At 42.9% G+C, this 26,617-nt stretch overlaps 1 protein-coding gene and 2 pseudogenes across 1 annotated transcript in view; 1 reads left to right on the top strand and 2 right to left on the bottom strand.

The window, feature by feature from the left end:
- Positions 1 to 26,617, top strand: part of RRAGD (Ras related GTP binding D) — a 47,717-nt gene that overhangs the window by 5,530 nt on the left and 15,570 nt on the right. The window contains exons 2-5 of the mRNA XM_066254263.1: positions 15,450 to 15,745; positions 22,123 to 22,322; positions 24,925 to 25,039; positions 25,758 to 25,900. Coding sequence (XP_066110360.1) covers positions 15,450 to 15,745; positions 22,123 to 22,322; positions 24,925 to 25,039; positions 25,758 to 25,900 — 754 coding nt within the window. The remainder of the gene's footprint in view (positions 1 to 15,449; positions 15,746 to 22,122; positions 22,323 to 24,924; positions 25,040 to 25,757; positions 25,901 to 26,617) is intronic.
- LOC136320980 (small nuclear ribonucleoprotein-associated protein B-like) lies at positions 48 to 15,415 on the bottom strand (annotated as a pseudogene).
- On the bottom strand, positions 24,399 to 24,494 carry LOC136321725 (U6 spliceosomal RNA; annotated as a pseudogene).

Genomic DNA, 26,617 nt, shown 5'->3' with positions numbered 1-26,617 from the left:
TAGTCTCTTGGGAAACAGGCAGGGAGCTGAGGAGGCCCAAGATGAATCTAGAGCCTTGGTGGGTGCATTCCCAGGGGAGGGGCCCTGCCCTGTAAGGGAAACTAGACAGTCCAGTGAGACTCCATGTACAACGGCGTAGCAAACAAACCCCAACGGGTCTAAGGTAGCATGACCCTGGGGAACCTGCCTACTGCTCTGTGGAGCTACTTCTATAACTCTGGCCAAAGGTCAAAGAAGGCCTAGCATTCCTGGGTAGCGGCCACATTCCTCGAAGGGGCATGCCCATTGGATTCCTCTTCCAGGGGGACCCAGGGGAGGCCTCCTACCAGGAAGTGAGTGCATCACGCCTGGAGGGGGTTCCCCTCTGCCCATAGGTAGGGAAGGACCTGCATGGCCAGGTGAGTGCTGGGTAGGGGTCCCTGCAGTACTGGCTGTGGCAGCAGCTGCAGCAGCAACAGTGCCTCTTCTTTTGGGGGTCATCCCCTGTTGGAATGACCCGCCAACTGCACAAACTGGCCCAGCAAGTCCTGCAGGGGCCTGAGCCTGGGAACACCATGGGGGATTCCTCTCCCAGCAGCCCTGCCATCCCTGGGCCCCCAGCAGCTCCAGCAAGTGGCACTTGGACAATGCCTTTATCTTTGGGAGGCTGTCCCTCGACTGTCATTGAGGCCAGGTTCTCCCCTGAGGCAACACCTGACTGCGGGACTAGCTTCTCTTTCTGCTTGTTTTGAGTTCTTCAGCCTGATCTTCCTCAGTTAATCACTGTCACAGAGGATCAAATTCATATGCTTGTTGAAAGCCTTGCAGGTGCCAATGAAGATACAGCTCCTTGTAGGCTACACGCAGTGGTCCCCAAACTTTTTACACAGGGGGCCAGTTCACTGTCCCTCAGACCATTGGAGGGCTGCAACATACAGTGCTCCTTTCACTGACCACCAATGAAAGAGATGCCCCTTCCGAAGTGCGGCAGGGGGCTGGATAAACGGCCTCAGGGGGCTGCACTCCGCAGGCCGTAGTTTGGGGATGCCTGTGTGGGTGAACTGCAGTGTCCGGCCACTCTTGCTCACAGTCATGGTGGTGGTTCTCATGGCTCTGATTCCCGCCAGAGAGCGTATTTTTATATTGGATGGTTTGTAAACGTGTTTCAGTGATTCAGTGTGTCATAGAATCTTGACTCTACTCTTATTAGAAATCTCTCCCATTTTAATATTAGAACAGACATAGGGTAGTCTAATGGAAATAAGAGGCAGAAACATAAAGTTCTGGAGTTCTAGATAAGCGGTGTGGATCTTAGTGTGAAGGTCATCTTTTTCAGTCCCTAGGTGACTGTCTCTCAGAATTTACTCTGCTTCATTCAGTCTCCCACACCGAGAGCTATTGTTGGTGACACATTTCACTTCCTACCACAGCCACTGCTTTCCTGTTCATTTTTTTCCTTCTCTATGTCTTTTATTCTTCCTCTCCTTTTTTATTCTCTTTTTTCTGCAAAAGCCTTAAAGCACTCTGTGACAGTGGCTTTCCCGGTTCTGCCATGACATTCAGACCTAAAGTGTGCAGGGAACTGGCCAACTTCTCCTCTTCAGGACCTCTGGGAAAGACTTCAGCTGGGTTTCTCTGTGTAAAACAGGGCTGTGTAAAACCAACCTGGATCATTCTCAAAGTGATTGTTAAAAAGAAGTACACAAGAACAGTTTTCCCTTCTTGCAGGAGCATTGGTAGATCAGGATACATATGTTAAGGAAATAGTCATAGATGAAGTCATGTTTTTTAGTTACCTGCCAGTGTAATAGATTTCAGAAAAAGATTTGGTCTTCACATATAAATAAAATAAAACTCACCTTTATGCCTTTGAAAATATGTTTTATTTGCATTTAATTCTCCTGACTAATCAAATGGACAGCGAATAATCTTCATGATTTTTCAGTCTCTTATTAATGGTACTATTTATTATGCATGTATTTAATTCCACTTGGGTTGGAATTTCTTACTGAACTCCTGGTAGTTCTAATGTTCAGGAATGTAAAGGCCCATAGGTAATGTTGCAAATTGAAATGAGACCTCGCCTGACCAGGCGGTGGCACAGTGTATAGAGCGTTGACCTGTGGTGCTGAGAACCAAGGTACAAAATCCTGAGGTCGCCAGCTTTTATGCATGGGCTCACCAGCTTGAGTGTGGTGTCACTGGCTTGAGCGTGGGATCATGGACATGACCCTCATGGTCGGTGGCTTGAGCCCAAAGGTTGCTGGCTTGAGTAAGGGATCACTGGCTTAGCTGGAGATCCCCCCACTCCAAATCAGGGCACATATGGGAAAGCAGTCAATGAACAACTAAAGTGATACAAGTACAAGTTGGTACTTATCTCTCTCCCTTTCTGTCTATATATATGTCTGTTTTTCTCTCTCTTAAAAAGAGGCCTCTTCCTAAAACCATAAATAAAATAGAACCTTAAACCATTGTTGGCCTTGGCCAGTTGGCTCAGTGGTAGAGTGTCAGTCTAGCATATGGATATTCTGGGTTCGATTCCTGCTCAGGGCACACAGGAGAAGTGCCCATCTGCTTTGTCACCCCTCCCCCTCTTGCTTCTCTCTCTCTCTCTCTCTCTCTCTTCCCCTCCTGCAATCATGGCTTGATTAGAGAGAGTTGGCCCTGGGTGTTGAGGTTGGCTCCATGGCCTCTACCTCAGGCTCTAAGAAGAGCTCAATTGCTGAGCAATGGGGCAGTGCCCCAGATGGACAAAGCATCACCCCCTCAGTGGGCTTTCTGGGTGGATCCCAGTCAGGGCCCATGCAGGAGTCTATCTCTGCCTCCCCTCCTCACTGAAAAAGAAAATACCTTTGTTGACCCCACAGAATACTGATAGGGAAGAAATTCTAACTTTCCTTTTAAGGCTTAGTGAGCCTTTCACTTTAATCACATTCCACAAAAGCCCCTTTCCTTACCTATGCATGTGTTCACACATGCTGATAGAGACTGACAGATGAAGAAATAAAGACTCTTGGACTAGGGGTCATGTAGAAGGTGGTATAGCTGGTAAATGACAGCGCTGGGACTTGAATCCCAATCTGGCCCTAACCCAGTACTTTTTTTTTTTTTAATTGATTGATTTTAGAGAGAGGATGGGACACACACACACACACACCACCCTGACCGGGATCAAACCTGCAACCTTCATGTTTCTGGACAACACTAAACGGCCAAGCTGTCTGGCCAGGGCATAACCCAGTACTATTTAAAGCAGTGGTTCTCAGCCTTTCTAATGCCGTGACCCCGCAATACAGTTCCTCATGTTGCGGTAACCCCAAACCAAAATATAATTTTGGTGGCTACTTCATAACTGTAATTTTGCTACAGTTATGATTCGGAATGTAAATACCTGATATGTATTATGTATTTTCCGATGGCTTTAGGTGACCCCTGTGTTTTGGTCCTTCAATCCCCGCCGGGGTCGCAACCCACAGGTTGAGAACCGCTGATTTAAAGCATTCCACTTGCCATCTCTAGGTCGTACCATGTTATTCTTATTCTTTCATTAGATCTTTGTGTTATATTCCCTTTTGGACCTGTGTAAAGGTGTGACCTCTTGGAGAACTTAACTACAATAGTTCTCAGTTGTATAATACATCAGAGTTTATGAAGTGCATTTCATTCAGTGTTTTATTCTCTTCAGAGAGACCTCTTGAGCTCAGGAAGGCTGAGCCAACCTCGTTAGAATTGTGTAAGGAGGGGCACATTGCCCTTCAATTCCCATTTTCCTGATTTCTGACTCCTTTTTTGTTGTAACAATCCCAACCTACAGATCAGCCAGACCTGGCACCCAGGTGGCCTTGTGCACAAGGCACTCAATCTATCTTTGTCTCCCTTTTGTATTTACACAGCCAGTTACTGATTAAGTAATTAGCCTGCAGGGGTTAAAGATGGTAATGGCAGGGTTAGAAGACCCTTCCCTATCGGGCTGATTCTTGGGGGAATGAGTTTCCCTGGGATCTCTAGCAGTCTAGTTTTACAAAGCTGGGTTTGGGAAAATTTGGTATTGACAGGACCCAGTACAAAATAGGTAAGGTATATTCAGTGCCCCTGACTATAGTAGATGAACTCTACCTAGTCAGAAAGCTCATCCTCTTGATACCCAGGTGCTGGACTGGGCCAAAGTCAGATATAAAGTTTCATTTTAAAGCCTTCAGTGAATTTATCTTTCAGGTCTGCTCAGTTACTTTCATTCACTCATCCTAACCAACAAACACCTAAAAAGAGTGTTTGTTGTGTTAAGTCCTGGGGTATCAACTTTTGCATCTGTAAAGAACAAACATTAATTTGAGTATTAAAGATGCTGCTGACTGCTATGCAGATGGTTAAAATGGTAACTGCAGAGTTATAAGAGCAGCTTGGCTTCAACTGTTTCTTGGTGGCTGAGGCTAAAACCTCTCACGGGTGCCCTCACACTCAGCCAAGATCAGATGAAAAGGGCCAGCAAGGCATCGATGGCCTTAGCAACCTGAATTCCCATCGCAGACCTGTCTGCACCCTCAGTCTTACCGCCCTTCTGAGCCCCAGAGCCTTCTCTCACCTGAGCCACAGGCCCACAGGCACCCCAGACTCAACTTAGATAGCCTCTTTTCTGTGACCGTCTTGCTGAATGGGCCCTGTGCACTTGGTCTGCCAGGTGGGCAACTCAGTGCTTCTTTCTCCACTCATTGTCCCCTGAGTCCCATGCATCATCAGATACTATTCAGTTGATTTGAACTTTTCACAAATCCATTCCGTCTGCCATTTCCCACAGGCCATGCCTTAGTTATTCCATTTCTCAATTGTGTTCTAGAACTCCCGACTGTGGTCGAGAGGAAAAACTTTTTCTCTATTCTCTTAGATTCTGAATTGGGGGCCTGTGAATTAAGACAGATCAAGAGAAAAAACAGATTTAATCATGTACGGATACATGACCGTCCACAAAAAAATTGGACTTCAGGAGGCAGGTAGAATTTAGGGCTTTTATACCATATTTTATCCCCATATACGGGGGGGATGGGGAAGGGCAGAGGGGCGCTTCTGGGAGAGTGAATGACTTCCTGGGTGGGGGAGGGGTGAAAAGGGCTTTTATGGAAAACAAAGTCACTTTTTGGAAAGATAAATGGGCTCATAGGAGAATAGGTGGGAGATATCACAGTTTTGTTTTTTCTCCTTAAATTTATTTATTTTAAAGAGAGAGGAAGGGAGAAAGAGACCGAAATATCAATCTATTTCTGTGTGTGCCCTGACCTCTAACCAAGCAAGCTGTCTGGCCAGGGCTTGCTTTTTTTTTCCTCCGGGGTGAGGGGGGGATCACAGTTTTGTGACAATGTCTGTTTGGATGTAGTGTGCTGACTTCTCTTCTTGGCTCAGGCTCAGTCTCTAATCTTCTAAGAGGAGATTAGAGATGCTCCTGGGGAGATTTATGCCAATCGAGTTCTTTTGGGAGGCTCTGCTGTAGGCAAATAAGGCATCAGGAACTCAAATGCCTTTAGCTCAAAATAATTTTCATGCCAAAGTGGCTTATTTTAAACCCCTTCCCTGTCTACACATTGACCCCCCTCTAGGGAGTCTATTTCCAGAGTGAACTTACTGAAGTGTATGTAAATCTGATCATGATTGTCTCCCTGAAAATCCTTAGTGATTTCCTCTTGGCTTTCAGAGGAGAATCCAAACTTCCCAGCCTCTCATTCAGGAGCCAGCCTGTTACTTCTCTTCCTTGTGTTTTGTGTGTGTGTATATGTGAGAGGAACAGACAGTAAACAAGTAAATAAACAAGAAGACAGAGTGAGAAGATAATTTTGTATGGTGAGAAGTACAGTGGTCCCTCGTCTGTTGCGGGGGTCTAGGTTCCAGAACCTCCTGTGATAAGCAAAAATCTGTGAAGTAGCGACCTTGTATTTATTTTATTATTTATATATATTTTAATGCGTTATGAACCCTCCCCACACTCGTATAAACCTTTCCTACACTGTTACTAACCTTTTCCACACCTATAAACACTTCCTACGCTCTTACACACTTTCTACACTCTTAAACCTACGTAATTTTAACAACACATAAAAAATACCTATATACCGCAAAAATCCTGCGATATAAGGAAAAATCATGATATAAAATTAGATATATACGATTTAAAAATCCGCGATACAGCGAGACCGTGAAAAGTGAACCACGATATGGCAAGGGACAACTGTACTAGTAAGAAGACAAAGGGTTAGGAAGCGATGGGCCCTGGTTTCCATCAGAGGAGGTAACATGGTCGCTGGGTTGAGGGGAAGCCTGGAGGAAGCTGGCCGGAGCAGCCGGTCCAGATCCTGAGGTGAGGAACCAGAAGGCCAGGTGGCTGCAGCATCAGGAACTAGAGGGGAAGATGAACCTGGCATGGGATGAGAGAAAAACCCACGTAGGACCTTTTGAGGCCAGAAGACATTTGGATTTTGTTCTACATGCAGTGGGAATGGACAGTGTGGAGCCTCTTCTTGCCATTGAAGTGCATTCCCTAAACTCCAGGAGGGCCAGAATCTCTTCGTGGTGCAGTCTTTCCCGCATTCATCTCTTTCATGCCTCCTTTAAGACTCAGATATTATTTCTCCAGGGCGCACTCTCTGAGCCCATAACACCTAGATAGCAGCGAATTGTCAGTTTTTCTTGTCCATTTCCCCCTGACATCGCTAAGGAATGAATCTTTTCTTTGTGTCTGCAGCCCCTGGCTCAGCCCTGTCTAACATTTGGCTGACTTTCAGGGAACCTTTATGAAATGGAACAAACTGCCCTCTTATAAATCTCACCTCACTCCTGCAGCTTTCTCCAAGCCTTTCTGACACTTTTAAAGAACCCTCTGTGGAGTTCCGTCCAGTCCCAAATCCTGTAGTTCCTTTCTGACTGCCTTTCTTTTTTCTTTTTTTTTTAAGTACCAGCCACATTCAAAGCAACTTTGATGCTCCATTCTTTTCACCTTTCTCAGGTTGTGCTTACTCAACTTTAAGTGGGTGATGCTGGGGGCAGTGTGGGCTGGAGAGGGCCCAGCCCTGGCCCGGAGGCCAGGAGATTATGAGGTGTATGTTCCTGATGTAAACCCCCTGCTTTTCCCTCACAGCTTGAAATGAGACCTTCTGAGAAACTCTGAGAAACCACGGGGTTTCAGAAGTGGAGATTCTTGAGGAAAGGGTGGGAAGGGATTAGAGGGCAGATTTTTGTCAGCAGTCCTTTTATAGATAAGAAACCTTTTCTGATCAACATCAGTGATCTACAGATTTTTTAAAAACTGTGGTCCACAATAAAAAAATGCACTTTTATATTGCAAACCAGCACTTACATACTCACATGTGTATAAATAATCCTAGCAGTATTTACTCTTAATGCATGATGTTCTCTCTCTCTCTCTTTCTCTCTCTCTCATATACACACACACACACACACAGGGATTTTACTTATTGATGTTTAGAGAGAGGAGAGAGAGAGAGAAAGAAAAAGGAAGGAAGGAAGGGAGGGAGGGAGGGAGGGAGGAAGGGGTGGGACAGAGGAACAGAAAGCATCAAATCAGCAATTATTTCTTATATGTGCTTTGGGTAAGCCCAGGGTTTCGAACCAACAACCTCAGCCATTCGAGGTCAATGCTTTAGCCACTGTGCCACCACAGGTCAGGCTATACATGTATAAAAATATCTAATATTTTTATTCTGATATTTTCTATGCTGCAGGTTTTGTTTAATGCCATCTGATTGGTGGTTAGAGCTCTGATGAGGGCTCCACCACACCCCAGCCTGAGCCTTGTGCAGGCTCCTTCCCACTAATTCCTCAGGTGTAGAGTAGATCTGTGCCTCCTCGTGGGGTGGGTGAAGTTCTAGAAATGTCTAGTGAAGTCACTAGACATTGGTGTGTATATTTCTGTGCACAGCAGCTGAGTATGATAAAAAGGTGTCTTTGTGGGTCAGAGGGGTCTCCAGGAGGATGGGTGCTGTTGCTCTCTGGTCCGCCACTTGCCAGCTGTTAGCCGTTGGTGGCCTTCTTGAAAATGGTCCACCCTTGCACCTGCAGGGAAAAGGAAGTATATACTTCCAGCGGTGTGTGTATGTGGTGGCTATATGTATATTTCACTTCCCAGCCACTCTGTAGGTCAGTGGTTCTCAACCTTTCTAATGTTGTGACCCCGCAATACAGTTCCTCATGTTGCGGTGACCCCAAACCAAAAAATAATTTTGGTGGCTACTTTCATAACTGTAATTTTGCTACAGTTATGATTCGGAATGTAAATACCTGATATGCATTATGTATTTTCCGATGGCTTTAGGCGACCCCGGTGGGGTCGCGACCCACAGGTTGAGAACCACTGCTGTAGGTGATTGTTGCATATGTACTCCCTCCTCTCGTTACCGTGGGCTCCACCACCTTCCCTCTCCTGGGGAAGAGATCCAGCCTGCAGGGCACCAGCATGGAAGCTCATGCCACATAGAGATTTGCAGATCCTGCTGCAAATAAGTTAAAATGTACACCTATATCCAGCAGTATAAATTGGGAAGAAGTAAAGACATTTATAAACACCTAAATATATTTTTGTGCTTGTACATAATTTAACGTATAATTTTGCTTTCTTTAATTGGAGGCAGTGTTGCACAGCAGAAAGAGAATGAGTGCATAGACTTTGGATGGTCCAGCCTTCAGTTTAAATGTTATTTGACCTTCCTGAGCCTGAGTTTCTTCACTGAGTTTCTATGAAATGTGTATAATAGCTATTCTTTTTTATTTTTATTTATTTTTATTTTAGGGAGGGAGGGCAGACGGGGACAGACAGGAAGAGAGAGGGAGATGAGGAGCATCAACTCGTGGTTGCAGCACTTTGGTTGTTCATTGATTGCTTTCTCATATGTGCTTGGAATAGGAAAATATGCATGCAATAATAAAACCTCATAGCAACCATTGCACTAAGCACTCGACACACTTCATCCCATTCATACTTGAGCGACCCATGCTCAAGCCGGTGAGCCTGTGCTCAAGCTGGTGAGCCCATGCTCAAGCCGGCGACCGTGGGATTTCAGACTTGGATCCTCTGCGTCCTAGTCCAACTCTCTATCCACTGTGCCCCTGCCTGGTCAGGTGAGTGTGTGTGTGTGTATGTGTATTAAAAACAGCTGTACTGAGTTATAACCAACATAAAACATGATGTACCTATTTGATAGAATTTTTTGTTTTTTCTGTGACAGAGAGACAGAGACAGAGAGAGGGACAGACAGACAGGAAGGAAGAGATGAGAAGCATCAATTCTTTGTTGTGGCTCTTTCATTGTTCATTGATTGCTTTCTCATATGTGCCTTGATTGGGGGGGGGGCTCCAGCAGAGCAAGTGATCCCTTGCTCAAGCCAGCGACCATGGGGTCATGTCTATGATCTCATGCTCAAGCCGGATGAGCCTGCGCTCAAGCCAGTGATCTTGAGGTTTCAAACCTGGGTCTTCTGTGTCCCAGTTCAACACTATCTATTGCGCCACCGCCTGGTCAGGCCCTATTTGATAAAATTTGACATGTGTGTACACCTGTGAAACCATCACCAGAATCAGGATGAATACATATTCATCACCTTCAAAAGTTTCCTTAATGTAGTTTGCAGGTTTTAGAATTTTATGTAAATGGAATCATAGAGTATGCCCTTTTTCACCTGGCTTCTTTCATGCAGCATAATCATTTTGAGATTTGGCTCCTTTTGGAACTTATTTGGCACATAGTGGGGCTTCTGAATCTTATTCCTGATGTCACATTAATGTTTATTTCACACTTTCCAGTGCTCTATCCCTTTGTAGTGCATTCTGAGAGAATCTGACTTTTCTGTTCAGTATTTGTCCTCTTTATCTAGAATAGCTTTTCAATCATTTATCTTTTTCTCCCCACAAAATTGTATTTTTATTTTCAAGATCTCTAAGCCCTTTTTCATGACTGCTTTTATTTGGAAACTGTCCTTATTTTATGAGTTTCATATTTTCTCTTATCTCTGTGTATTTTATTTTACTTACATTGAAAGTTTGCTCTGCCTGACCTGTGGTGGTGCAGTGGATAAAGCGTCGACCTGGAATGCTGAGGTCGCTGGTTCAAAACCCTGCACTTGTCTGGTCAAGGCTCATATGGGAGTTGATGATTCCTGCTCCTCTCTCTCTCTCTCTCTCTCATTCTCTCTCCTCTCTAAAATGAATTTAAAAAAAAGAAAAAGAAAGTTTGCTCTGACTGTATTATGAGCTCTGCTTTTTCAGGGGTACATTCTTCCATTTGTTGAGTCTCTGTTCTCTTCTGTGTTCTTGGCCTTCCTCAAATGTTGGCATTTGAGGAACTGTCTGAAGGGAAGATGGTGCTATTTCCACCTCCCACCTCTTGAACTCCATACACGTTTAGGGAGAGTTAGGAAAGGTCAGAATATTAAGAAGGCGGTAGTGTGGTTGCTCCCTGTTCCCTTGGGGCATCACTAGCTCCTGGGGCACTGCCTCCCCTCATAACCAAACTCCTAAGTTACTGCTCCCACCTGGGAGATAGTTTGTAGTATGCGTAGGATGGTATTTGGTAGATGGACAGTGGTGCACAGAGTTTATCTCCTTGACTCTTCTCACCTTGATTCTCCAAATAACGACCCTATTGGTTGTCTTCCTGTCCCTTCCTGCCACCCCTTCTCCCTTTGGCAGCAGAACCCCTCCATTCACGTCAAGGGCTCAGGTTCCCTTTCCCATCCAATCTTTCTGTTGGGGATTTTTCAATGGCTTGTCAGTTTTGATTTTTCTTTTTTGTTTCAGGCTCAGCTGAGTTTGAAAATATCCATGTTTATTTGTTCATATGTTTATTGTTTGTACCTTCTCTGTTATATTTAGAAATTTAGTATGGGGGGGGTGAAGATTGCATTGCAATCTGCTATCAGTCGGATACTTTTGAAACTGGAAATCCTGTTTTCTTTTTCAATTCATGTCCTACTTTTGCTAAGATTGACTTGTAATGGCAATACTGCGAATAAGTAACATACTCACTGATAAAAGAGAAAGCTGGTGACCTTCTTTCTGGGTGCTTTACATCCCCGTCATTGCTTCTGTTGTATATCATCAGCAATCCGATGGATTGGGTTAAGCTGAACTGGAAAAATGTCTGTGGGTAGGGCAGGGTAAGATGTTGCTTATAATAGAGTAGGTCTGTGTACATCTGCACCTGCTTACTTTAATCATTATTTTACCCAAAATATATATGTTTACCTATACCTTTTGCAAATTCAAACATCAAAATAGTACGATAAAAGCAAAACATTTAGGAAAATACCTTAATGTGTGTGTGTGTGTGTATATATATATATATATATCCATATTTGCCTATATTCTGCTTTTTTTCTGAAAATGTTGGTTTTCTTTCTCCAAATTTTATTTTCATTTATTATTTTATTTATTTTGGTAATTCGTGAAAACTTTTCTTTAAAAAATTGAGATATATTTTACATACCGTAATATTTGCCCTTTTAAAGTAAACAAATGAGTGGTTTTAACATATTCACAAAGGTGTGTAATTATCATTACTATTTAATTCTAGAACATTTATATCACTCCAAAGAAACCGCATACCCATTAACAGTCACTTCTCCTTTCCTTCCCTGTTGCCCTGGCAACCACAAAGTATCTTTTGTCTCTGAATTTGTTCTATTCCGGACCTCTCCTATAAACGGAATCAAGCAATATGACCTTTTGTACCTGGCTTCTTTCACTTTCAATGTTTATTCACGTTGTGGCGTAAATCAGTACTTTGTTCCTTTTTTATAGCCGAATAATGTTCCATTGTATGGGCATACGTATTTTGTTAATCCAGTTATCAGTTGATGGCCATTGGGTTGTTTCTATTTTTTTGGCTATTATGAATAATGCTGCTGTGAACATTAATGTACAAGTTTTTGCTTGGACTTATGTTTTCATATTTTTTAATATATTCCTGGAAGTGGAATTTTGCTGGGGGATATGATGACTCAACATTTAACCTTGTGAGGAGCTGCCAAACTTTTTCTTTTTTCGAAGCACACCATTTTACATTCTCACTGGCAGTGTAGGAGGATTCCAGTTTATCTACATCCTTACCAACACTTGCTGTTACCTTTTTATTTTTATTGCAACCATCCTTGTGGATGTGAAGTGGCATTTCATAGTAGCTTTGGTTAGTATTTCTCTGATGTCTAATGATATAGAGCAGTGGTTTTCAACCTTTTTATTCTTGGGGATGAGTGAAAATAGGAGAATTATTTTGGGGACCACTAAGGCAGAAATAATCTGAGCATAAGTGAATTCAGCTGTGATCACTGGGTCTGTAATCTTCATACAGCATCAGCATAGTTAACTCTTTTGTGGATTGGCACAAAATTTCTGGTGGACTGATGTAAAGAGCATCTTTTCATGTGCTTGTTGGCCATTTGTCTATCTTCTTTGGAGAAATGTCTATTTAGATAATTTATTTCTTACTGGATTGTCTTTTTATTGTTGAATTGTAAGAGTTCTTTTTATATTCTGGAAACGAAGCCCATAACGCACATATGATTTGCAAATGTTTTCTCCTGTTCTGTGGGTTGTCTTCACTTTTTTGATAGTGTCCTTTGGAGCACCGACGCTTTTCATTTTGATGAGGTCCTGTTTATTTTTTCTGTGGTTGCTGTGCTTTTTCGTATCATAGCTAAAAACCATTGCCAATCTAAGGTCATCAAGATTTATAATTATGATTCCCTTTAAGGGTTTTACAATTTTACCTCATAAATTTACATGCTTTTTCATTTTGAATTAATTTTTGTATGCGGTATAGGATAAATGTCCAACTTCGACCTGACCTGTGGTGGCGCAGTGGATAAAGCGTCGACCTGGAAATGCTGAGGTTGCTGGTTTGAAACCCTGGGCCTGCCTGGTCAAGGCACATATGGGAGTTGATGCTTCCAGCTCCTTCCCCCTTCTCTCTCTCTGTCTCTCTCTCCTCTGTCTCTCTCCTCTCTAAAAATGAATAAATAAAATAAAATTAAAAAAAAAAAGTCCAACTTCATTCTTTTGTTTTTGGATTTGTTTGTCCCAGCACCATTTGCTGAATAGATCTTATTTTTAATAATCATTTTAGGTCCTTGACCTCCTTTAATTATTGTAACAGCCCTATAAGATTTTCATTGTCATTATCAACTATATTTTGAAACTGACTCTGACAAGCCAAGTATCTTGCCCAAGGTCTCATAGCTCAAAGCCCAGGTTTTAGACTTCAGGCCCTAAGATTTAACCACTATAAATACTTCCTTGGCTTCTATGAAATTGTACACACTCTTGGTCAAGTAAGAATGCTTCTCAGAAATGAACTAGTTGTTTAGAGCTGAAGAACATTGTAGAACTAACATTATATGTTTTAAGAACAAAGAAAAGAGAGAGTCCAACAAGATTTTGAGCTTTTAAACCAGTTCCTCCTTTTCTCCAGTGATGCTTAATCCCTCTAGGACCCTTAGCAAAGGATCTTAGGACTGAATGTTTGCCACCAGGGACTAGAGTAATACTGAGCTTTAGAACTTTCTTTGATGTTGACAGTTCTGTGTCTGTGCTCTTGTACCATGTGACTGTTGAATACCTGAAGCGTAATTGTGCAAGTGAGGAATTGAGTTGTTTTTATTGTGGTAGAGCATACATAACATAAAATTTACCGTTTATACAGTTTCGTGGTACTAAGTGCACATACAATGTTGTACAACCATCACACTCTCCATCTTCAGAACTGTTTCATTTTCTCTGTCTGACTCAGCCCAGTTACACTAACTCTGTCCCCCTGGCCCTGGAAGCACCGTTCTGCGTTCTGTGTCTATGAACTTGACTCCTCTAGGAATGTCTTAAGAAGGAACTGGAGTGCCTGACCTGTGGTGGCGCAGTGGATAAAGCGTCAACCTGGAAACACTGAGGTTGCCGGTTCAAAACCCTGGCTTGCCTGGTCAAGGCACATACGGGAGTTGATGCTTCCTGCTCCTCCCCCTTCTCTCTCTCTCTCTCTCTCTCTCTCTCTCTCCCCCCTCCTCTCTAAAAAAAAAAAAAAAAGCCCTGGCCGGTGGCTCAGCGGTAGAGCATCGGCCTAGCGTGTGGAGGACCCGGGTTCGATTCCCGGCCAGGGCACACAGGAGAAGCGCCCATTTGCTTCTCCACCCCTCCGCCGCGCTTTCCTCTCTGTCTCTCTCTTCCCCTCCCGCAGCCGAGGCTCCATTGGAGCAAAGATGGCCCGGGCGCTGGGGATGGCTCTGTGGCCTCTGCCCCAGGCGCTAGAGTGGCTCTGGTCGCAACATGGCGACGCCCAGGATGGGCAGAGCATCGCCCCCTGGTGGGCGTGCCGGGTGGATTCCGGTCGGGCGCATGCGGGAGTCTGTCTGACTGTCTCTCCCTGTTTCCAGCTTCAGAAAAATGAAAAAAAAAAAAAAGAAGGAACTGGATATTTTGGGGAAAGGGGTATTACATTTTAAAGTTTTTTTTTCAGTTACAGTTTATATTCAATATTTTTTATTAGTTTGAGGTGTACAGTATAGCAGTTCTGGATTATTAATTTTAGTGAGTTTTAATTTAAACGACTCTATGTGGCTAGTGGCTATCTTACTAGACAGTTCAGGCTTAGAGCCAAGGTGAGCCTGGGAGAGGTGTGCCCCTCACGAAGTTTACATCTGCTTTCTAACACAGCCTGAGTCCAAGGCATCTGGAACATGCCCATTTTCTTGGCCTTTGTGGCATATGAGAGCACTGACCAGGAAAGGGTCTCTGACAAAAGGTGAACAAACAACATCTTTTCTGCACACAGAGACCCTGATGATCTAGGCCAGGGGTCCCCAAACTTTTTACACAGGGGGCCAGTTCACTGTCCCTCAGACTGTTGGGGGGCCAGACTATAAAAAAAACTACGAACAAATCCCTATGCACACTGCACATATCTTATTTTAAAGTAAAAAAACAAAACGGGAACAAATACAATATTTAAAATAAAGAACAAGTAAATTTAAATCAACAAACTGACCAGTATTTCATTGGGAACTATGCTCCTCTCACTGACCACCAATGAAAGAGGTGCCCCTTCCGGAAGTGCGGCGGAGGCCAGATAAATGGCCTCAGGGGGCCGCAGTTTGGGGACCCCTGCTCTAGGCAAAGAAGGACGTTGCTACGGAATGCTAACACTGGGTTCTTTCCCCAGATGGTCAGCCCCTGGAAACCTCTCCTAATCCTCTAGATTCCCTGCCTGTGCTGTGGAATTGTGCAGGCTTTCTGGCCCCCGGGGATGCTTCTGCACGTACTAAAAGCTGGCCCCTCCATGAGTGGGGTGATGTAGATAGTACTCTCCATATTTGGAAAGGTCGAATTGTCTGTGAATCATAAATCAGATCTGAGGTGGAAGTGAAAGTCCTCGAATTACCCGCTGTGAAGGCATCTCACCCTCATTTTTGTTTTGTGGTTTTCTCCAGTTCTGGACTTCAGCGATCCCTTCAGCACCGAGGTGAAGCCGAGGATCCTGCTCATGGGGCTGAGGAGAAGTGGCAAGTCATCGATTCAGAAAGTTGTCTTTCACAAGATGTCTCCCAACGAAACACTGTTCTTGGAGAGCACAAACAAGATCTGCCGGGAAGATGTTTCCAACAGCTCCTTTGTGAATTTTCAGATTTGGGACTTCCCAGGACAGATTGACTTTTTTGACCCTACATTTGACTATGAGATGATCTTCCGGGGAACAGGAGCACTGATATTTGTGATAGATTCCCAGGTAAAGCTCAGTCTTGGGTACAGTGGGACAGCAGGCTCCTGTCCCCCATGGAGGCAGTCACTCCCCTGGGTCCAAATGATTTCCTTTGTGATGGTTTGGTTTAGGCTTTGGTTTTTAGCATTGAAAATAGGTCCCTTTCCCAAGCAAGTATTTCTCAATGGGGGCTGTCAGGGTTTGCAAAGAAGTCTCCCTTCATACAATCCTGACCAACAGGCGATGACGTTAGGGAGTTGTGTGGCTGTGTACATCTCAGTAAGTCACAGGCCTGGGAAACCTCAAATGGGGGGGGCTACCATATAGGCCGAACACAGCACTGATCTTTCCCCCTCTGATACTCCAGCGGACACCTATAAAAGATCATAGGTTCTGTGCAACAAAAATATGCTTACATTTTATAATGTTTACTATTTCCTATGAAGATAAAGTTCCGAGAATGAAATTTTTTCTTCTGAGTTAAAATTATTGTAACTATTGCTAGTGCACAGTTGAAAAAGACAGCATTACCATTATGTATTTTATAGGTTAAATATAATGTAAAATTTGAGGTAACTATATCTCTTAATTAAGAAGGTGGATATTTTTCCACTGAATTCATGTATGCATGCTTGAATAAGACAGGAGTTGGCATCGATGCTATTTTTGTGTCCTGTTTGTATAGATATAAGTGTGAGAAGCCCCGTTCTTATAAATCGGTAGGTAGATATAGGGTGAGTTTTGGTGTAGCATTCACTGAATTACTTAAACTCCTTCCAAGTTATGTTCCCTAAATTGCTCAGTTTTCTATTACAAAAAAATTATTTTTAGTCGTTTACCAACACACGTGCTATTGGGTTTTCCTTAACTTTGCTAAAAACAAAAAATTGGGAGCTCTTTGACTTACTACTCAGGCATAGAGTCATTTACTTTATCCATTATTCAGACCAGCTTTCTGAGTTGTCTCTTTGGAACCCTGGGATTGTATACCCGAGCCTTTCTCCTAAGTGGGAGCAGGGCCTGTGTTAAAGGGGAGGTTGGAAAGGGAAGCAGTGAGACCACCAGTGCATCTTGGGCAGGTCAGTATAAGCAGGAGCACAGGCAGCAGGATCGGGACCTTGGTGCCCTCCAGACTCTCCATGGTCAAGTATCTTACAAAGTGTCCGTAATGTGTGGCCCAGCTGAAAGCCCTCCCAAGGGCTCTCTTTTGCAGCTGTGGGGGTATAAAAGGCAACAGGTCCTACAGGAATGCACTAAACAAGCTCTCAGTTCAGGTCCAGACATTTTCCTGAAACTTAGATCTCCAAAGAGACAGGTGGACCATTCACTCCTGGCCCTTGCAGGAGCACCAGAGTAGTTAGCGAGAAAGCAATATGAAGACTTAGACATAGTGGTTCTCAGCCCCCGCTTGGAAAACTATTCTCTGAGAAGACTGCTTGTGCCAGATAGCATTCCTGGAACGAGAAATTTAATATAATAATCAAATTTTCAACTACAGCCTGTCAGTTTCAAGCAACTGCACTTGACTTCTAGTGCAGCTGTGGGAGCTTGGCCATATGGTTGGAAAGGGTTCTTTCTTTTGTGCTGGGGTATAGAACGGGGAGCCTTTAAATTCCAATGCCTGATCTTGGAACAGCAGTGCCTCTCCTGCCTTGCACCCATCCCGAAATGCATGCTTGTAGACACCTGCATCAGGTCCAGGGCCTGCTGTCATTCTCTGCATTCCTGGCTGTCCCACTTACGCTGACCTGTTTTCTGGCCCATCTGTGGCCTTGGCAGTATCCCCTGCCTTTCTGCCTCAGGTCTGCCAGCACCATAAATTAGGGAGCCGGGAGCCGGAGCAGAGCGGCCAGAGTGTGTACATGCCCTTGCATGGGAGGTGAGATTCCAGGGATGGCACGCTCATCTGACTCTTCTGAGCTACACTTTTTCCCTAAGTCACATGGCTGCTCTTTCTGTAGTAGTTGAACTAGGTAGTGTCAGCCAGTGAGTGAGTAGATTCCAACCAGACGACTCACCATGTCAAGACAGTGGCTTGCTTAGTAAGTAAATACTTAACTGCAGTACCATGTTGTGCTTGTCTAGCAATTTGCATTTATGGAATTCAAATTTCCAAAAACAGATCTATCTCAGGTGTTTGTTCGCGGGCTATAATGGGGCTAAAATAGGTACACTGTTTTTAAATTGCAACCATTATTTGGTTTTAATTCTACCTGAACATGAAAGTGGACTTTAGTTTGGGTTGTTAAAATGTGTTTTCGTTTTATTTTGTTTCTTGGATTTTTGTTTGTTTGTTTCTTTAGCTATGGGACTAAGGTAGAAGAATGCTTGCAAATTCATCTTTTTAAGTTATACTTTTCAAAAAGGGTAGGAGAAACATTGCTGAGACCTACCATTTACCTAAAACGTATAAAATAATTAAATAAGCAGTTTCAGAGTCTGTGTACTATACTTCCCTATTGGAAGCAGCTGTAAAAATCTTATTTGTGAGAATCTTTACAGGAGGAGCTTGTAAGCACTGAAGAGAAGAGCGCACGATAGGGAAGTATCTCAGCAAAGCTTCAGCATCATTGTCTTTATTTCTAAGCATTGCTTTGTTGGTCTGCACCTCTTTTTTTTTTTTTTTTTTTTTTTTGTATTTTTCTGAAGTTGGAAATGGAGAGGCAGTCAGACAGACTCCCGCATGTGCCCAACCGGGATCCACCCGGCATGCCCACCAGGGGCGATGCTCTGCCCATCTGGGGCACCGCTCTGTTGCATCCAGAGCCATTTTAGTGCCTGAGGCAGAGGCCACAGAGCCATCCTCAGTGCCCGGGCCAACTTTGCGCCAATGGAGCCTCGGCTGCGGGAGGGGAAGAGAGAGACAGAGAGGAAGGAGAGGGGGAGGGGTGGAGAAGCAGATGGGCGCTTCTCCTGTGTGCCCTGGCTGGGAATCGAACCCGGGACTCCTGCATACCAGGCTGACACTCTACCACTGAGCCAACCAGCCAGGGCCTACACCTCATATTTTTATTTTTTGCTGGTGAATTCCTCAGTAACAGGATTGCCAGATAAATATATCACCAGGGAGAAAATGTGTCCTCACAGAATGTTGTGAAATAAGAGAATGAAAGCATTGAGAGTCATTTCCCACAACCTACAGGTGTGCTACCAGCAGCCCCGAGCAGGGCCCACAGATGCACTGGATCTCTAGGCCCCTGCGGCCCCCAGAGCCATTCCATGTGGACCTGAGGAATGTCTTTAAATCCTAGATCTGATTTGGGATCGCAACGAGGCAGTGTATTTTTTCTTTATTTGTTGTAGAGGATAATAACAAACGTGTTAGGGAAAAAAAATATCCAGAATCCTTCTGCTCTAAGATACCAAGTATTTTCTTCTTTTTAATGTCATTGGTAATACTTAATCAGTTAGTTGTTACTGATACGCTCTTTCGACATTGGTTAGTTTTGCTCATAGACATGTCCCTTTCATTCCCCTCTTGCTTGTGTTACACACATAAACAATAACACTTTTTTTGAGGTTAATGTAAATACAATAAAATGCCCTCATTTCAGTGAACAGTTGAGTGAGTTTGACCCCTGTTTACACCTTGGAACTACCTCACCATCAAGATGCAGAGTGTTTCTACCACCCCAGAAGGTTCCTTTGTGTCCTTTCGCAGACAGTCCCCAAACCTAGCTCCAGGCAACTGCTGACGGGCTTTCTATCACTAGAGATCAGCTTGCCTTTTCTAGAATTTCATATATGTGGAACCGTACAGTAGCAAATTTAGTTTCTATTTGGAATACTTCAAGGTATTTAAAAAGTGCTGCAAATTATTCATCTAGAATTTTCCCAAAATGCTATTAAATCCCAGTGTTCAAAATTTTCTTTCATTTTAAACAACTCTTTAGAGTGTGAGGACGAGAAAGATTTCATTTGCTGTTTGTTCTCTTCATATTGCAGTTTCCTCTTAGGAACTTTAATATTTTGATTTGTCTAGAGCAGTGGTAGTCAACCTGGTCCCTACCGCCCACTAGTGGGCGTTCCAGCTTTCATGGCGGGCAGTAGCGGAGCAACCAAAGTATAAATAAAAAAATAGATTTGACTATAGTAAGTTGTTCTATAAAGATTTATTCTGCCAAACTTAGCAAAAATCCAACATAAAGTACTTGGTAAGTAATTATTATTATATGCTTTAACTTGCTGTAACTCTGCTTTATAAATTTTATAAAGTAAAGTTACTTCCCTACTTTATAAATCACCGTGGGTGGTTAGAAAATTTTACTACTAACAGAGATACAAAAGTGGGTGGTAGGTATAAAAAGGTTGGCTACCCCTGGTCTAGAGACTAGGGTTACAATTTTATTAATTTAGTTTGGGGAATAGAAGAATGCCAGAAACAAGCCCTTATTTACTGGCTTTTCTGTATTTGTCTAGGTTTAAATTCTGTCCTGCAGGTCCCTTTTCTTTTTTTGCTATAAAAATAAGACCTGTTCACACCTTCATACTGGCAATAATGAAGAGATCAGACTGAGTGCTGGTGAGGGCCTGGATCCTTGGTTACTCGTACACTCTTACTGAGTCAAATGAAGGGTGCTCATTCCTATGACTCAACACCTGCCCCTCAAAACTCACTCACAGACATAAAGACGCATGTATAAAACCGTCTACATTATCGTTGTCTGGAAACATTCTGAAAGCTCATCAACAGTTGTCAATAATGATAAATTATAGACCACCTATGCAATGCAGTTTTGTAAAGCTGTTAAAAGGAGTTATGCACTTCAATGTCTGTCTCACTGACATAATGTTGAGTGAAAAAGGCAAACTATAATATACATGTACCTTGATATTTTTGTAAATATTAGAACGATGTAAGAGTTCCGTATGTTGTGTAAGGGTAGATATGTATGTAGTGATGTCTAAAGAGATGAGTGAGAATAAACTCTCATCTCTGGAGGATGGGGGGGCAGTGATGCGGTGGGCTGGGGAGAGGGGGAGAAACACAGGGCTGCAGTGTCTCATGTTTGTTTCTCAAGCACAGAGGTGCACGTGCAGGTGTTTATTACACACTGCTCACAAAAATTAGGGGACATTTCAAAATGAATATGAAGCGATAAAATATCCCCTAATTTTTGTGAGCAATATGTGATTATATAGGTACCATCTGTAGGAAGGATAAGAAAATAGTATTGTGTTACTTGGAGCAATGATTGTATTGTAAACCATGGTCAGCAGTTTTTTTCTGTAATGGGCCAGATGGTCAATATTTTACACTTTGCAGTCTATCCTATTTATGAGAAGTTTCCACAGAGAAAAACTATTCAGCTGCCATTGTAGCATGAAAGCAGCCATAGACACGATGTAAACAAATGAGCGTGGCTGTGTTCTGATTAAACTCTACTTACAAACAACAGGCGTGGGCCGATTTGGTTGCTGGAGACCAGTGGTTCTTAATGTTTTTTTTTCTTCCTGGCTCCTTCCTCATTCTCCCAGTGACCATATCATGTTTTCATCTCTAATAGTTTATTACAGTTTACCAAGAAACTCAAAAACTCAGAGGAATTGTATTCCAAGGGAGGTCCCAGGTGACCTTTGTAATTTTCAATTCACAAAATTGCAACTCTGATCTGCATGATTATCACCAAGCTCCTCCTAACTGCCTACAGCTGTGTTTTTCCAGCCTTTTTTTTTTATCTCTTTGTTAACAAAACTTAAGTTTTCTTATTTTTTTTTTTAGTTATTTTTTACAGAGACAGAGTGAGCCAGAGAGAGGGATAGACAGGGATAGACAGGGACAGACAGACAGGAACAAAGAGAGATGAGAAGCATCAATCATTAGTTTTTCATTGCGTGTTGCAACACCTTAGTTGTTCATTGATTGCTTTCTCATATGTGCCTTGACCGCGGGCCTTCAGCAGACCGAGTAAACCCTTGCTGGAGCCAGCGATCTTGGGTTCAAGCTGGTGGGCTTTTTCCTCAAACCAGATGAGCCCGCACTCAAGCTGGCGACCTCGGGGTCTTGAACCCGGGTCCTCTGCATCCCAGTCCGACGCTCTATCCACTGCGCCACCGTCTGGTCAGGCAAAACTTAAGTTTTCAAACTTGAATTCTATGAAACCAACTTTTATTGGGCTTTTTTTTTAAGGCTATTTTTGTAGGTTTCCAAAGTAAGAATGAATGTGGGAAGGAAAACAATGGTTAACTGTGAGGTGAGGTGCTGGAAGGGTTAGTTAGCTTGATTGGGGGGATCATTTCCCAATACATACATGTACTGAAACATCTTTGTTGTTGTACAATATCTAGTTGTCAAGCATATCTCGGCAAGCCTGGGAGTAAGAAAACGTGCATGTGAAAGGCAGCTGAGAAGGGAGTAGAGAGCAAGGCAGCCTCCCCTGACAGGAGTGTGTCTTTGTTCCCAGGATGACTACATGGAAGCCTTGGCCCGGCTGCACCTCACAGTGACCAGGGCCTACAAAGTGAACACTGACATCAACTTCGAGGTGTTCATTCACAAAGTGGATGGTCTGTCGGATGACCACAAAATTGAAACCCAAAGAGATATTCATCAGAGGGCAAACGATGACCTTGCAGATGCTGGATTAGAAAAAATTCACCTCAGGTGAGAACAGAACCCCTCAAGGTCATAGTAATGAATGAAAAAAGCAGATTTGGGATCCAAAGTCACAAGTGATTTTGCATGGACATTCAATTAACTTTTTTACCCCAGTTTGTACTATAGGCAAAGGAATTGCATGTGGGAAAAGCAAGCTTTCCATATGCTAATTCTAATCTTTGGGAGAATCTGTGGGATTTTAAAAAAAAGTTTGTTTGTTTTTTTAAAACAAGTGGTCTAAGCTAAGGTTCTTCTCCTGTTTGAAAAATATGTAGCATAAAACCCATGAGCATAATCCAGGAAGTTAATTGATACTGAAGTTTACAGGGTTTTTTTGTTTGTTTTGTTTTGTTTTTTAGGTGAGAGGAGGGGAGATAGTGAGGCATACTCCCACATGTGCCCCGACCAGATCCATCCATCCGGCAACCCCATCTGGGGCTGATGCTCGAGTACCAAGCTATTTTTAGCACTTGAGGCTGACAACCCAACAATCCTCAGTGCCTAGGGCTATGTTTGAGCCAATTGAACCTTGGCTGTAGGAGGGGAAAAGGGAAAAAAGGGGGAGAGGGAGGGAGAGAGAAGCAGATGGTTGCTTCTCCTGTGTGCCCTGATGGAGACTCAAACCTGGGACATCCATACATCAGGCTGACACGCTGTCCACTGAGTCACCAGCCAGAGCGGATTCTTTTATTTATTTATTTATTTTAAAAGTTATTGATTGATGTTAGAGAGAGAGAAAGAAGTATCCGTTTGTTGTTCCACTTAGTTGCACATTCATCAGTTGCTTCCCATATGTTCCCTGACTGGGGAGCGAACCCACAACCTTGTCGTTTAGGGAGATGCTCTAATTGACTGAGCTAATAAACCAGGACTACTGTTTTTGGTAAATATAAATAGTATCTAACTCTGAAGATAATTCAAATAAAAATATTCACAAAAACTTCCCTATAATTATTTAAAATTTATTTTAGAGAGATAGAGGAAGGGGGAGAGAGAGAGAGGGAAAGAAATAAACATCAACTTGTTTTACCTTTTTTATGCATTCATTAGTTGATGTGTGTATGTGCCCTGACTGGGGATTGAACTTGGCAATATTGGTGTCAGGACTACACTCTAACTGAATGAGCTATGCGGCCAGGGCTTCTCTTTTCTTTTTTATTTTGAGAGAGACAGACAGACAGACAGGAAGGGAGAAAGATGAGAAGCATCAACTTGTAGTTGTGGCACTTTAGTTGTTCATTGATTGCTTTCTCATATGTGCCTTGATGGGGAAGGGGGGATCCAGCCGAGCCAGTGACCCCTTGCTCAAGCCAGTGACCTTGGGCTCAAGCCAGCAACCTTTGGGCTCAAGCCAGCGACCATGGGGTCATGTCTGTGATCCCACGCTCAAGCTGGCGACCCCGTGCTCAATCCAGATGAGTCTGCGCTCAAGCTGGCAACCTCGAGGTTTTGAACCTGGGGTTCTTAGCATACTAGGTTGACGCTCTAGCCACTGCACCACAACCTGGCCAGGCAACTCTTATCATATTTTTGTGGGCTGCTACATGTATCATTCATTTTGCAAATTGGAAAATGAAAAAATTAGTTACTTCATATGAATAAGATAATCATTACTAGCCTACAAGGCATGTGTACAGATGATCTGGAATTTATGCTCTTGCGGAATAGAAGGAAGCTGATATGGACACATACAATGCATCTTTTTTTTTTAAGTGAGAGGTGGGGAGGCAGAGACACACTCCTGTGTGTACCCCGACCAGGATCCACCCAGCATGCCCCTACAGGCTGATGCTCTGCCTGACCAGGCTGTTGCTCTGTTATTCAGCAACCAAGCTATTTAACCAAGCACCCGAGGCGAGGCCATGGAGCCATCCTCAGTGTGTGTGTGTGGACTTTGCTCGAACCATTGAGCCATGGCTGCAGGAGGGGAAGAGAGAGAAATAGAGAGAGGGGGGAGGAGTGGAGGAGCAGATTGTTGTTTCTCCTGTATATCCTGACAGGGAATCGAACCCAGGACTTCCACACACTGGGCTGACACTCTACCGCTGAACCAGTTTGTCCAGGGCCACAAATGCATTTTCTAAAAATATGGAATACTTCACAAATTTGCATGTCTTTGCTAGGGCCATGCTAATCTTTTCTGTCTCTTCCAGTTTAGTGTATGATGCCGAAGGGAGCACTACAGTGCATTTTTAAGCTTGCCAGTCAGCCAATAAGAAAGGGCACAGTTCTTGCTTTTTGGGTGGTGGGGAGGAATGGCCTGTTAAGACATGTTGTTTTTAAAAAAATTTTTCATTTTTATTTATTGATTTTAGAGACAAAGGAAGGGAGAGAGAGACAGAAACATCAACCTGTTTCTGTATGTGCCCTGACTGGGAATCAAACTCACAACCTTTGCATATTGGGACAATGCTCCAACCAACCAAGCTATATAGCCAGGGCCAGACATGTTCAGTTTTTACTGTAGCCTTTTCGAATTCTGAAGAGGCCAGAACGTGTGTGTATAAAGTGTAGATACCGAAGGCCAGGGTACTGGTGTTATGACAGAGCCTAAGCAATCTATTCCTGTCAAGGGGAAAATGTGATGAAATATTGTTTCCTCTTTCAGCTTTTATCTGACAAGCATATATGATCATTCAATATTTGAAGCTTTTAGCAAAGTGGTTCAGAAACTAATTCCACAACTTCCTACCCTGGAGAATTTGCTAAACATCTTTATCTCAGTAAGTAAAAAAATACTGTCTTAAACGTCATATACAGAATTTAAGAAAAACATAGCAAGAGTGAAAACGGCCTTTTTTCTGTTTACTCTTAGAATATTTCTAGGTCACTGAATTACTACTTTTGCAGGTTGCTCCTACAGTTTGTTTTGGATCCTTTAAAATTGAACCCCCCAAATGAATTCCTATACTTCACTGGTATAATTGGAGTGTTTCTTCAAATTGTAGACAATCATGCAGGGTTAATAGAGCCCAACCAGACGTAGGGAGCGTAAAAGTTGATTTGGCAATAATACGCATACTGTTAACACTGAATCGTGTGCTGGCTGAATGAGTCCCAGGTACTACCAGCTCTAGTCCTGCTCCGCAGAGTAGAATTGAGGCAGACCTGTTGGTTGGACTCACATTAATTCTCACTACACAATTTGGGATTTGCTTGTTTGGATTTCTTAAATTTATTTTTAAATTTAAAATGAGTAAAATTAGTGTTTTTACTTGGTCACCATTTAATTCTACTTCCCATTTTTTATGCAGGTTCATTATAAAGAAGTATAGAACAAATGAGGTTTAAAATGTAAATAAAATGGAACAACCTAAAATTTTAGTAACTTATTTTTTGCTCTTTCATGTTTTACATAGAGGATGACATATAGTTTTATGTAAACATCACCTGGTCTGAAATCAGCTGTTGCTTTAAGTCAGCATCTTCTTTTTGTTTCAGAATTCTGGAATTGAAAAGGCATTTCTATTTGATGTAGTCAGTAAAATTTATATTGCAACTGATAGTACCCCAGTTGATATGCAAACCTATGAGCTCTGCTGTGACATGATCGATGTGGTTATTGACATCTCTTGTATTTATGGGTAAGTAAAATATTCCTAAAGGCTACAAGTAAGCCATGATTCTCTTTCATAACCTTTGAGACATTTTTTTTTTGTTTTGTTTTTGTTTTTGTTTTGTTTTGTTTTATTATTTATTTATTTATTTTTAATGGGGTGACATCAGTAAATCAAGATACATATATTCAAAGGTAATATGTCCAGGTTATCTTGTCGTTCAATTATGTTGCATACCCATCACCCAAAGTCAGATTGTCCTGTCACCCTCTATCTAGTTCTCTTTGTGCCCCTCCCCCTCCCCCTTCCCTCTCCCTCTCCCCCCTCCCCCCGTAACAACCACACTCTTGTCAATGTCTCTTGGTCTCAGTTTTATGTCCCATCTACGTATGGAAAAATGCAGTTCCTGGTTTTTTCTGATTTACTTATTTCACTCCGTATAATGTTGTCAAGATCCCACCATTTTGCTATAAATGATCCGATGTCATCATTTCTTATGGCTGAGTAGTATTCCATAGTGTATATGTGCCACATCTTCTTTATCCAGTCATCTATTGATGGGCTTTTTGGTTGTTTCCATGTCCTGGCCACTGTGAACAATGCTGCAATGAACATGGGGCTGCATGTGTCTTTACAAGTCAATGTTTCTGAGGTTTTGGGGTATATACCCAGTAGAGGGATTGCTGGGTCATAAGGTAGTTCTATTTTCAGTTTTTTGAGGAACCACCATACTTTCTTCCATAA

The sequence above is a fragment of the Saccopteryx bilineata genome, chromosome 1 (assembly GCF_036850765.1).
Source record: "Saccopteryx bilineata isolate mSacBil1 chromosome 1, mSacBil1_pri_phased_curated, whole genome shotgun sequence".
Classification (NCBI taxonomy): Eukaryota; Metazoa; Chordata; class Mammalia; order Chiroptera; family Emballonuridae; genus Saccopteryx; species Saccopteryx bilineata.
Note: the sequence above shows the minus strand (reverse complement) of the source record. Positions and strands in the feature narration are given on the sequence as shown.